Genomic DNA, 12,371 nt, shown 5'->3' with positions numbered 1-12,371 from the left:
GTACCTGCAGTTGCATGCCCCTTTCTTTTTGCACACAGCAAAAGGCTATTGGGTCCGTCTGCCTCACATAGATTCACCAATCAGTAGGTGAAGGTGAGTAGCACAGTTGCCTTCCTAGGTATTAATATGTGCTTCCCAATCGTGCTCATTTTGTGACTGTTTCCACTGAATGGGACGAATAGGCCGCCCTTCACAGTTACTCAACCAGCTCTCACAAGGCGATGACACATTGGTCACTATGCCGCATACATCTTTCCTGCGTCATCAACATTCTCTCTCTTGTTAGCGACGAGCACTGGATTTGGAGTCGCGAACAGGCGCTTTATATGGAAGTTATACTTGGAACAGGGAATAATGACATACAGATCATCACAAAAACGCTGTATGTTCAGCCTTACGGAGTCTGCAACGTGACTGAATGGCTATGACTGCGCCACTTTCAGCCCCAGGGACTTTCGCGTCTCAGTTTCCCGCTGCCGTGTCTTGGATTCGTATTCCTGCCCTCAGCTCATGCCTCATGATTAATCCGTCAAACCCCGTTCTTTCCTTTATCGACTGTATAGTATTATTCCTTCTCTGCACTCTCCTTTTAGCGAGTCGTTCCTTCCACGAAGAGTGCCATTATTAGCCCTGCGAAAACAAACTGTCTGGCTCCCGTTTCCCAGGTGAACACTCCAAGGTGACACGGGCAAGGCCACGCAACCGCAACAGTCGGCCAGTCTTCCTGCGCCGTGTAGGATATTCCTGCTGAAATCCGTCCTTCCTTCTCCTCAGCCGACCACATAGTCGCACGCTGTAGTCAACATGAGGCTCCAGTTGGATCAATTCGGAAAGATCAAACACTTCATACACTTCGGCCAGGCGGGCATACTTTTCCTCTGCTGGGTGCTCACGATTGCCTTGTTAACGAGATCTGGGTCGACCGATGGACGGGTGGGCTGGTACTTCGCCCTCGTACGTGTTTTGTGTCCCTTCACTCAATGCAGTCCACTAATCCCAGACCCCCAATTCAGTGTTGGCTCACGATACCCATCCTGATCTACCAAGTGATGGTCCCAATGTGGTCCCGCGCCCGTCGGTTTGCCAATGTCTACGCCTTCGCCTCGCTCGACTCCTTCTCTGTGCTCCTGTGGCTGTCAGCCTGGGCAGCCGTGGCGAGCTACGTCTCCTCGGGCAAAGGCAAAGGAGACAACGAGGGTAAATCAGGCTGCGACAACTTCAAATACGGCAGTCCGGGCCGCTGCAAATTGTCCGAGGCAGTGATTGTGTTTGGGGTCTTTGAGATGGTCCTCTTCATCACGACCGCATTCATCTCTTTTCGAGCAGTCATGACATTCAAGAGAACGGGAATGATGCCTGAGAATCTGCCCGCCGGCAGCTCTGGCATGGGCGGAAAGAATGACTTCTCTGCGCAGACCCGAGACGACTTTTCGAGTAATATGCGAAATGACGACGACGACTTGGAAGATCATCCGGGCGGCGGACGGCAGGAGTATGCATACCAGAAGCCGAGCTTGGACGACGCCTATGCACCAATACATCAGAACGACCACGACATTGACATCGCCCATCTACCTGCCCAGACGCCTACAAGCCCCTTGAACCACAGTGGGCTGGGCATCCATGATTACGACACGAGTTACAATCCAGGCGTATATGCCGGCCGTGGCGCGCAGTTTCAACAACCCTTGGCGATGCCAGAGCCGCCGCGATAACGAGTCTCAGTGTTTCATACTGAGGTAGCGAAAAGATACCTCGGGTTGTTTGAATAGAAAAGGGTCCATTTGTTCATATGCATTTTCCTGAACCTCGAGCGTGATTATTCCGGACATTTCGAGCTTGTGGTATTGTTTTGATCATCTATGCTCATTATACTCCGTACTCAAATAAAGAACGCCCGTCCCCATCTTTTACGCCATGCACCAAGTTGGGCCTCCCAGCAAGATACAGTATTGCCCGGGGCACTTTGATAGCCGCGCGCGACCACCATGTTACTCATACAGTCCTACTTGGTGCACATTACATCGTTAGGTTTGACAAGGCCAAGAACGAGAAACATCGGGAGTTAGGCCATGGTTTGGCTTAACAAGGCAGGGGAAGAGTACATCGGAAGTCAGGCCAGACGAAGGCGAGCAGGTTGAAGAAACGTAGCTAGACCAGTGCCCAGTGCCTTTGATGTCCTTGAGGTTCAAGATTCCCAGATGCTTGCATTTTGTGCTATTGCTTCTCTATCCTCTCTCATCTTCGACTCTGATTTCCAGTCCAGCTTTTCCGCGAAAACAGGAACCACAAAATCCAATCGATGGTCATTCTCGTTTCCAGCTCGTGAGTGCGAGACCCGGAAGCGACAATAAGCATCCATATTCGGTCACATGCCAGCCAGCCAACCCATGTATGTGCACACACACCCAAAAGAACCATGTTTCCAATGTTGAGCCTAGCCAGCGGTTTACTCCCGACCAGTATTTCCTGTTGTCGTCCTGGTCCGTTCTTAGAGCGGGTGGAGTTTTCCAGTCCCTACGTTCCAAAGCTTCCAACGGCATAGACCATGGTCGTTCAGACCGCCCAACCTCGTCCTGGCTCGCGCCATAACGCCTGTACAGGTCCTTCCGGACATCCCCAATCCGTACCATTCGTAGCCAAGTTTAATAGCAAGTGACACAAAAATTGCCTGAGCCGTCTTTGAATCACAGTCCTGCACTGGAGCAGCTGGATCCGTCAGAGGCAGCTTCGCATCGCACAAACTCGGCGGCGTCCGGGTGTCGCGTCGCCGCCCCAGCCCAGCCACAAAATCATGTGCACAGAAGAGAAAATAACAAATGTCGTGAAAGCCGGTCATTAGGGTGGTCGAGTTATCACCCACAATCTCTTCAAAATCTGCTCAAATCGTCCTCGTGGATCGTTCATAACAGGATCAGATAATTGCTGGGCGCAATCCCTGTTTCACCGTTTTCTTTCTTGGCCTGCCACCAGCGGCCGCTTACATCAGACACTTCGAGAACTTCATGTTTGCTGAAGCTGATCTCATTCGCGTCATCCGGATTGGCCTCGTAGCTGTAAATGGCTTTGGCGCGGTAGGGATATTCGGTAGGTGGGGCGACTTCCGGTGGTGGTACGGTTGTGCTGCTCGTGTTTGGAATGGGTTGTGAGGAGGTCCGACCCGCCGCTCCTGCAGGCCCGCCAGGGTAGCCTGAAACAGGAGAGGATGTCTCAAAGCCGCTCAACTGGGCAGAGGTGTACATCTGAGGCGGTTGAGTAGACGGAGTGGTTTGCGGGCGATCGTAGACATTGGTCATATTCTGCGGCGCACCGCGGAATGACTGGCGCGCTTCTTTGTGCAGAGCGAATTGGTCGATGAATTCGCGGTGGGCCGCTGCCGGAGTCGAGCCAAAATAGAAGATCCAAACAATCTAAAAGTGTCAGCGCGAGCGAAATCGATTTAGGGCGGACTTCACTTACCGCAACTATGGAGAGCAAGATGTGGCCTGCCGCTGCAGCCTCCATGGCGCCCTCTGGTTGATAAACAAGGGAGTTGACCGCAGACGTTGTCATAACCAACCCAGCAGCGAGGTATCCAACAATCTACTCACGTTAGTGGGGAAATTGCTCGGTGTTTCTGAGTAGACATACCGCAATGCTGTAGGTCTGGGTCGAGTTTGTCGCGAACACAATGGTGATGCCGATAATGCAGCAGAGCATGTAGGCAACAGTCCACCAGGCATATTTGGGAAAGGGATCCTGGATATCGGCAATGATTGAGGAAACGAATGCAATCAACCAAGCTAGCTGCATTCCCTTGTCAGTCGGCCGGTCAGACGTTGTCAAGGCTCGAGCGCCCTTACCAGTGCAATTGAGATTGTGGCCAACGCGAAAGGGTCTCCAACAATGTAGCCGAAGTCGACTCGACCTCCTCTTCGTGCTTCCAGCATATTGTTCTTCTTCAGCGAGGGTGAATGCAGTGATCCGTATGGGGGCATGAAGGGTCAAATAAAGGCCTCGAGGTTCTTTGTTGCAACGATTCTTCGACACGACTAGCTCAACATCGACCGAGTAGTTGAGTCAAGTGATTATTAGTGCCGTTGAGCGTCGAGGTTGGGGATTTGTGGGCGACGTCAAAGTCCAGTCGTGGGCTGGAAGGACTTGATCCGGGCGCAGATGGCTCCGACTTGAGCGTTCGTGCGCGTGACTTGAATGTGGCCGTGTCGGATCGTTCCTCTGTTATGGCGTGTGCCGGATGGAGGGTCGGTTGAAGGCCAGACGAGGCAAACAACACTTGCCGATCAGTCAAGAGGCTGTGGGAGGCGAAGATCTTGTCACTGGCGGCTAAGAAAAGGAACAAAAGGTGGCTAACGATTGGAGAATGACGAGTCCGTGAAAAAGCAGCTCTAATGATCGACAAAGAATGGAAGAATGTGAGGTAAAGGGTGCCTAGGGAAGAAAGTGTGGGATGATTGTAAATTGTTGCCTGAACGAGTGTCGGTTTGAAAGTTGGACTGGTGGTGGTGGTCGAAGGGAAGGTCGTTGGTGTTTGAGGAGCGAGGAATCAATCGACTTCAGGAGGAGAGGGAAAGACTGGAGTGGTGCGCTGGGCTGGTGGGTGAAAGGGCCCCAACGCAAGGGGATTGCCTGCGGGAAGCCGCCTAACTAAGGAGGGGGGAGCCTGTTCCTTTCCGGTAAGACACAAGCCTTCAGGGAGCTTCAGGGAGCCTTGCACCTGCAACACGTTTCACTTGGGGCTTGTGGGCTGGTCCCCGCCCTTGCTGATCGAACCAAGTTGGGTCTTAACCTGCGTCTCGAGATTTTCAATTTTCCCAAGAGCAGCTGTGTCCGGGGCATTTCGCACTGGCGAAGCTGATTGACTGCGCGTTTCACGGTGCTGGCCGCCGCACGTTTATCCCGTGCTCGTCGCGTCCCTGTTGCGCGTCTGGATTTGCTCGACTACTGATCTACTAACCGGCGCCTCTTTTTTTAGCTCGAATACTTCATCTTGCCTCCGCGCACCACGGTTGGCTATGTGATTTCTGTGTAAGTGGCACCGGCCACGCGCTCAGCGGGCACAAGCGCTTTGTGGCACACACTTTCTGGTAAATAAAGAATCTGACATGCAGAGAATTGTCCGAACCAGATGGACTTGTATGCAGGTTGCTGCTCATCATGAATTCCATTTTGCGCGCCATGAAGAGCCTCAGAACGATGGCTAGTCTGGCTATGATACCCGGATGACCTTTTCTCCGTTCGCATTTCGTTTGAGATGAAACTGGGGCTTACGAGTCTGTCCCTGACCCACTCACCCGGCTTCATTGGTCGTTACCCCTGACAGCCTCTGATCCCAATGTTCTCGACCAGTCCTAACACCTCCACAGCTGCGTTGATCGCACAGCCACACCACTCCTCCCTCGATTGGTCTTAGGCCGGTAAGCGATTCTTCAGCCACACGCGGAAGTCGCTGCATACCGTGCAGTTGCGCTTTCATCGCGATGTCGTCGACGAACACGCCACCTTGCCCACAATAGAACGGAACAGTGTACTCTCTGCTCGTAGCGATGTCCAAGCAGCCGTAGAGTTCCGATGAAGATTTGCGGCGACCAACCAGGTCTATAAGCCAGAGGCGCATAGGTCAGGCGGCTGCAATCGAACGAACAGGTGCCTGGTGGCTCCCACAGAGCTAACAGCCTTCGACGTTTTCGCGCATGTAGAGGCGCGAGCACGGCGTCACACAGTCAGATGACCCATAGGCGTACGTGCTCTTTCCGGGTTTTCACTCGGATCCATGTGTTGCCGTGTCAAGATCGCAAAGAATCGGAGCTGCTGGGATGGACGCTCTGGCGGCTGCCTGTTGCAATTGCGGTCGTCTTCAAAGATATCCTTGCTCTTCCTTTGCTCGTCGTTCCCAACGTATGAGGTGTCTCTCGACGTCTGTCATGCGTTTCTCCCAGTCTTGCCATACATCCCCCATTCCTACTACTCCCACCTTGACCCACCATTCTAGGCATCTGGCACTGCGCTCTCGCAGCTCCCGAGCCTCATCCTGTAAACGTTGCTCCTCTCGATCTAAATGTCGAAGCTTGGGCACCAACGATACCAGTTCGGAACTGTGCTCAGCCGGTGGGATATGCAAGGTCTGCAAAGAGGACAATCTGGAGGCAGTCTCTGGATATAGCGAAGCATGAGCGAGGACAATCGAAGCGAGGGTGCTCAGCTGTTCCAACTTTACATTGTTGGATGTCCGGACTGGCGGAGCAAAGAGATCTGGATATGTGGATGCTAGAAACCTAATCAGAACAGGCATATGACATGACGACATCCCTCTTCTTCACGCACCTAAGCGTTCAATGTCTCGTACCACCGTCCCTGGGCTTCCAGCCAGTCTCTTTAGTTTTGCTAGTCCAGCCTCGAGGGTATCCAATTTTGCCCTTAATGTCTCGCTGCCTGCGCTTGGAGTTGCGGTTGCAGGCGGCACTCCATCGTTGTTACTCGCACCACTGAGCAGAAATTCCAACCGATGGAGCCTGGTCTCGAGGAGGGCCAGAGTGGCACGAGCGGCAGCCTCGGGATCATCAGTGGAAGTCGTCATTGAAGTACAAAGTACATCGGACTAGTAAATGCGGTGCCTTCAGCATCGAGTCTAAACGCGACAAACAGGTTGGAGAGTAAAGGCTTGGCAGACCCCACTCGGGCCATTGCTTGTTTGGGCTGCCCACGAACTCAGTAATTACATACTGCGGTAGTATTCACAGACAGCGGCTCTCTCCCTCTCTCGAGCCTCTCAGCTCCAGATTCGCATGATACGGGGCCCTGTGCATCTCGATCTTGACTAACTTGCATAAACCAGGACGATATCTTCCTCTCTCGCCCACACTCTGTGTGGAACAATGTGTCGGTGGCTGGGAATCAGACTCTCCAACAAGCTTCTCTCGCATCAATGACCCACCTCTCTATGTCTGCCACCCATGAGTCGAGCTCTAGCCAAGCGAGGTTCGCATCGGTTCTTCGTCATGCAGGACAAGCGTCTGGACTTCGCTGCCAATGATCAAGCCACGCTCCGGTAACTGGTAGGCGGCCTGCGTGCCTGCGCATTGGGTAAGCCTTACGAAGTACCGAGCCGAGCTATCGCAGACTGTGTTATCGAGCACCTGCTCCCGCACAGAGCATAGCTGAGGTGACCGTAGTGCAAAGTATTGTCCTCCGAACTACAAGATCAAGCATGCGATGCACTTGCATCCTACCACGACGTGCTGGAGACCTCCGGAATTTACCAACAACTCTCTGGCTCTTTCAAACCTAAAAGGACAACCCCCTGTTCAGACTGACCAATGAGCTTTCATTCCCGGAAGGCTGACGATGCTCCCAGCCGTCTGTATTTATTGCAGAGCCAACATGGTGCTGCGGTCTATCAAACAACCTGTTCCAAGCTTGTGTCTAGTCCCTTCAGCCAGATCTTCTGGTTGCCACCCATGTCAGCTCCCTGATCTTTTGTCTTCCAGCAAACTCTCTGCTCACAGCTTTTGAGCCCTTGTTCAAATACATATCCCGGGCGTCCCCTGCATGTCATGCTTTCTAACAACCAGGTCTCCGGCTGCAGCACCTGTACTATGGCGCCACCAGATCCGACACACTGGACTTACACAGATTATGTATGCTTCCTACGGAGTCATGGGTTTCACAACTTCGCTGGGTTGGACGAATTTCTACAGTGGGGTCTTGATGCTAGCCGGCAGGCATCACCACAACTGCCTCAACGAGCGGCAGCCATACTTCTTGAATTCGGCATATCCAGCTTCAGAACGTCAGACCTTACAGACACTTCGAAGCTGAGAGTGTTACTCAAAGAGTGGACGCGAAGATCGCCAGAGACGCCGCCCACATCTGCAGGTACCGGGTCAGGACGAGGTGTCCAAGGGAGGATTGTCATGGTCAACAATGTCAATCCGGAGATGGTCGATACGCTCGGCAGTCTTCTCAACATCGAGCCGGCATTTTTTGCCTCACACATTAGTGACAGGGCCACCGGCGGCGCTGGGGACGGCCACACGGGATCACCACTCGCGTCACAGAATTTACGGCAACAGAAAAGCTTCTTCAGTATCGAATATCCCTGCGTATTCATGACAGCAAACTGCGGCAAGGACGTCGACATTGAAAAGCTCTACTGCAAAGGAAACTACCGAAGGCGGGTGGAAGTATGTTCGAAGCACGGTAAACAGAAAGTCGCAGTCGCCCGCCGGAAGATCTCATTCTACATGAAGAAGACACTCGACCCCTGGCTATGTGTCGTCCTCGTCGATCCGCCCATCTCCTTCTTCACCTTGGGAGCTGAGTCGTACGGGACCTACGCTCCCAGCCAACGTCTCGACGTAACGGGCTTTCAAGGCGGCTATCTCGACTTCTTGGAACAAAGACCACCCACGAACAGATCCGACCATGACTACCGCGCATGTGGAACCAAGCGCATGTGTCCCAACCCCTTCGACGACCTTTGCCGCCACTGGCAGATCCTAGCCCGAGACGGCCAGCTCAACCCAGCGGACGGGAACGTGCTCAAAATCATGCGGCCGGCCTTTCAAATTGCTGCCAGCGAATGTACAAATTTCTTCGAGTACATCCGCTCCACACTCGAACCTCAGATCATATCCACATCCCTGACGGGAGATCCGAACAAGACGAAAAGAACACTCGACAAAATCATCCACCTAGACTCCATGCTCTCCCGCTACAAACCCATCCTTACGCGCATCAAGACCTACTTATCCTCCGATTCCGAACTAAACGAAGATTACCGCTCATTATTGATCGACCTCCACCACTACCGAGCCGAGTGCGACTCGCGGATGCAGCACATCCTTGCCGTCAGCCAAATCCAAGACACCGCCTCCCTCACGTCCATCAATACAGAATGCGCCCGTCAAGCAGATTACTCCCGCATTCTGACCATCACGGCGTTGATATACGCTCCATTTGCACTGGCCTGCGCCATTTTCTCCTTACCACACGATTTCGCCCCCGCGGCACATTACTTCTACAGCTTCCTGCCCGCGACCGCCGGAGTGGCAATTCTGTTCCTGTTTCTCGTCTTGCCCGAGGCGAGAGACCCGCTGCCGAGCGTCAAGGCCGCGTTATGTGGCAAGTTAAGCCGAAAAAAGTTGCTTGCGAAGCCCAAGGGATCGAGAGCCAGCGGCGAGAATGAGAAATATTTTGAAGAGGTGTGAACATGATGGAATACGGAGTGCCTTATCTGGCAATACGATCAGGATCCGGCCCCATCACGTAATTCCTACTTGGTACGGCAAGGGAAGTGCTGCGGAATGGTTCGCGGTCGCCACACCCCAGCAAAGGAACACTGTCGCCGCTGCGAACCCCCTAACCGAAGGAGCCTAGCGGGCTTTTTGTGGCAGAATCAACAGACGCAATCCTCACATCCGCCCATGCTCAGGCTCATGCTCAGGTGCAGGCGCACGCTTGGGCGCCTTCTACCTCAACCCGAAGCGACAGAACCGGGCAGGAAAGAGTCCCTCTGAATACCCGGATACACGACTTGATACAGCCGGAACCCGTGAGCCCTGAGGATAAAGACTTGGAAAGCGCCTTCCCCTTTCCCCACACCCACCCCAAACTCAATGGCAAGGGCTCGGATCAGCATCATCGTCATGTGCCCGCAGAAGCGCCGGAATGAGCTCACGAGAGCCAAGGGTCGACTCACCGTATGAAGCAGACGGCCTTGTCTCGAGTTGACTTCCGTGTCTTGTCAGGGAATCAAGATCGCGCACCGTCGCGGAAGGATCCAGGGAACGTCCCGCTGCCATGCGAGGCCCCGCTTCAATGGAATGTGAACGTGAATGCTATACTGCATACCGGATTTGAAGAGGTAATGGATTACTGTGAAATTCAGGTCATCCGATCAGGTCCGGCACCGTCGCGTCCGAAGACCGTGGTCGACGCCTCCGCGCCATCGAAGTACGTACGGGCGGCCTTGAGATACGTGGCGTTCGCAGCTGTATGTACCAATGTACCTTATGTACATACCGTGCAAATATTTCGCCAAAGTGGTCGCAGATGACAAATCTTGGGCAAAGATCATGGCATCCAGCGAGCCAGCATGGTACATACATGTGCCTCTGAGCTTCGAGAGCCGATCTGGACGGTACGAGTGTGACGGCCGTAGTGATGCAGCACTTCCTCATATTGTACTGTAGTCACCTCGATACTGCCAGACACTTCATGTGACCATGATTCTCTGCTATGTACTCGTCACTCAAGACTCGAGGTGCCCGGAACTCCGCCGCGTGCGCCTCAGAAATTCCAGTGAAGGAGCAAAGCATATTTCAAGACACCAGTGTTGTACATTTCTATGCCCGGTTAGAATGGGCAGACACGCACGCCATTGATCCTCCGTCCAAGGTGCGGTGTGCTTCCTTTCGAGGGCGACAGCTACACAAGCGCCGAAAGTGACGAGCTTTGAACACGGACGTATTCATACTGTACCCAGGAAAACCTCCGCCCCGCCGGCTCAGAATCTCAGCACAGGGTTCGGGACAGCAGAGTATAGACCGAGTTGATCCACATATCGACGCAACTCATTCGTCCACCGGCCGACTAACCCTAGACCTCTACCTTCGTAGGTATCTTGACCCTCCCTTTCTTCCTCTCTTGACTAGGAACGCCATACCTGTGCCCGACGGCCCCCTTGCCACTTCCCCGTCCATCAATACCCACGCCTTGCCTCGTGCTCTGCACCTCGGTGACCACGAGTTGCCATCTTCCCACGTCAACCCGCGTTTTCTTGGCTTCTTCTTCCTCCCGCTGGCGCGTCTTCAAGGCTTGTCTCTTCTCTTCGTCTCGTTGTAGCCTCTCCCTATGGCGGGCCCGGCGTTCGAGAGGCGTGAGACTGCGGTCTAACTTATCTTTCTCAAACGCGATGAGGTGAGGATGGGGGATTCTCGAATCAGCCGGTTTCAAGACCGGCCTGGTACTGCCTAATCGCCCGATGATCTCAGCCCTGTTGTCCCGCCACGCCTCGTGTGTGCCCTTGGCGATCGCCGTTTCCTGGTCTTCGTGGAGGCGTGGTGCGCCGGAGAAGACGCGCCCGGCGTCTGTCCGATTGAAGGCGCGGGATTCTGATGTTGGGTAGAAGAGCTGCGGGAAAGTGAGGGGATGTTGCTCGAGGTCGTTTATCGATTCGTGCGGTTCAGAAGGGAGGCGGGTGTGTGGGTTGAGGGTCGTCAGGGGAACCATGCCATGGACGGCGCGGGCATAGGGAATGGCGAGTGGCTTTCCCTAGATCGCGCAACTGTGTTAGCTGTTGTTACGATGGGACAAAGCTGAAAGAGCGCAATTTCAGAAATCTCTCAGAGAGTTGTAATTTGAATTTGTAAATCACCATGCTTGGAAGTCTGGAAGACTAATCGATTTTTGGTTGTTCATCACAGGAATGGTAGAGAAGAGCAAGATGGGCAGACTTACCTCCGCCTTCATCCTCCTCTCGACCTCGGTCAACCTCACCACAGCTGCGACCCTCCTCATGTCGACTCCCATCTCCATGCTCACTTGCCTGACAGACTTCCCCTGTTGCTGTACCCTCTCCCATATTTCGTGCCGTAGCTCCTCCGACAGGATACTCTCACTCACAAAATTCTTGTTGAGAGGAAATGGTCGGAGGTCATCTAACGACTCCTTGGGCAGAGTGTACGCCTGCTCTGTCTCCGTCGCGGCGGCTTCGAGAGCTTCTTCGTCTGCGGTCATGGGATCGTCCGGCGATGTCTCTTTTGAAGACTCCCCTTGGACATTTTGTTCTTGACCTTTACCGCGAAGGAGATTACCTCTCCTGTCGTACGCGGAGAGGTAGTTCGTCGAAGTTGGCAAGGGATATCGAAAGTTTTCACCGGGCCCGTTCAGCCAGGCCCAGAACTGCTCTCGGAGTTTGGTTTGCGAAAGGGCTGGAGTGGAGGAGAAGGATCGCTGAAAGCAAGATTTGCAGTGTGTCTGGATTGTAGGTGTCGAGGGCAAGGTGAGGGATGCTGCCGAGGAGGGTATCCGTGGTGGCATTATGTCGGTTTCTCGAGTGGCATGCAGTGCATCGAGGCCGCGCAGGAACGTTCGGGTTAGGCGGTCGTGTTGATGCTGTTGATGGTGCCTCGGTGTCGCGTTGCTTCAAAATTCCCAAGAGCTTCGGGCCGAAATCGGCAAACTTGCCCTTTACACAGGCCCCCTACGAGCCTGACCAGGGCCACCACTTGAAGTTTCGTCGATTGTGACATCTCCTACTGTATCGGAAAGAGGAAGGTGACGACGTGGAGGCAGTCGTACGGGGCATGCTGGGAGCTCGGTGTGGTTTGTAATCATCTTGAAATCCCGCATCTGCCGGAGATACAAATCTG

At 53.7% G+C, this 12,371-nt stretch overlaps 5 protein-coding genes across 5 annotated transcripts; 2 read left to right on the top strand and 3 right to left on the bottom strand.

The window, feature by feature from the left end:
• Positions 1-804: 804 nt before the first annotated feature.
• A1O7_03132 (uncharacterized protein) lies at positions 805-1,715 on the top strand (the record flags this gene model as incomplete). Its single annotated transcript, XM_007757158.1, has 2 exons — positions 805-954; positions 1,014-1,715. 2 exons carry the CDS (start codon positions 805-807, stop codon positions 1,713-1,715), a joined length of 852 nt encoding a protein of 283 aa, XP_007755348.1.
• A 1,188-nt stretch (positions 1,716-2,903) lies between these two features.
• A1O7_03131 (SHO1 osmosensor) lies at positions 2,904-3,977 on the bottom strand (the record flags this gene model as incomplete). Its single annotated transcript, XM_007757157.1, has 4 exons — positions 2,904-3,410; positions 3,460-3,582; positions 3,631-3,786; positions 3,843-3,977. The coding sequence occupies 4 exons, from the start codon at positions 3,975-3,977 to the stop codon at positions 2,904-2,906; spliced, it is 921 nt and encodes a 306-aa protein (XP_007755347.1).
• A 1,877-nt stretch (positions 3,978-5,854) lies between these two features.
• A1O7_03130 (uncharacterized protein) lies at positions 5,855-6,574 on the bottom strand (the record flags this gene model as incomplete). The annotated part of the gene is made up of 2 exons (XM_007757156.1): positions 5,855-6,264; positions 6,322-6,574. The coding sequence occupies 2 exons, from the start codon at positions 6,572-6,574 to the stop codon at positions 5,855-5,857; spliced, it is 663 nt and encodes a 220-aa protein (XP_007755346.1).
• A 1,018-nt stretch (positions 6,575-7,592) lies between these two features.
• On the top strand, positions 7,593-9,206 carry A1O7_03129 (uncharacterized protein; the record flags this gene model as incomplete). Its single annotated transcript, XM_007757155.1, has 1 exon — positions 7,593-9,206. The coding sequence occupies one exon, from the start codon at positions 7,593-7,595 to the stop codon at positions 9,204-9,206; it is 1,614 nt and encodes a 537-aa protein (XP_007755345.1).
• Positions 9,207-10,596: 1,390 nt separating this feature from the next.
• On the bottom strand, positions 10,597-12,039 carry A1O7_03128 (uncharacterized protein; the record flags this gene model as incomplete). The annotated part of the gene is made up of 2 exons (XM_007757154.1): positions 10,597-11,271; positions 11,458-12,039. The coding sequence occupies 2 exons, from the start codon at positions 12,037-12,039 to the stop codon at positions 10,597-10,599; spliced, it is 1,257 nt and encodes a 418-aa protein (XP_007755344.1).
• Positions 12,040-12,371: the final 332 nt, after the last annotated feature.

This window comes from Cladophialophora yegresii (assembly GCF_000585515.1).
Source record: "Cladophialophora yegresii CBS 114405 chromosome Unknown aczIN-supercont1.2, whole genome shotgun sequence".
Lineage (NCBI taxonomy): Eukaryota > Fungi > Ascomycota > Eurotiomycetes > Chaetothyriales > Herpotrichiellaceae > Cladophialophora > Cladophialophora yegresii.
The sequence above is the reverse complement of the archived record's forward strand: the minus strand, read 5'-3'. Positions and strand labels throughout refer to the sequence as shown.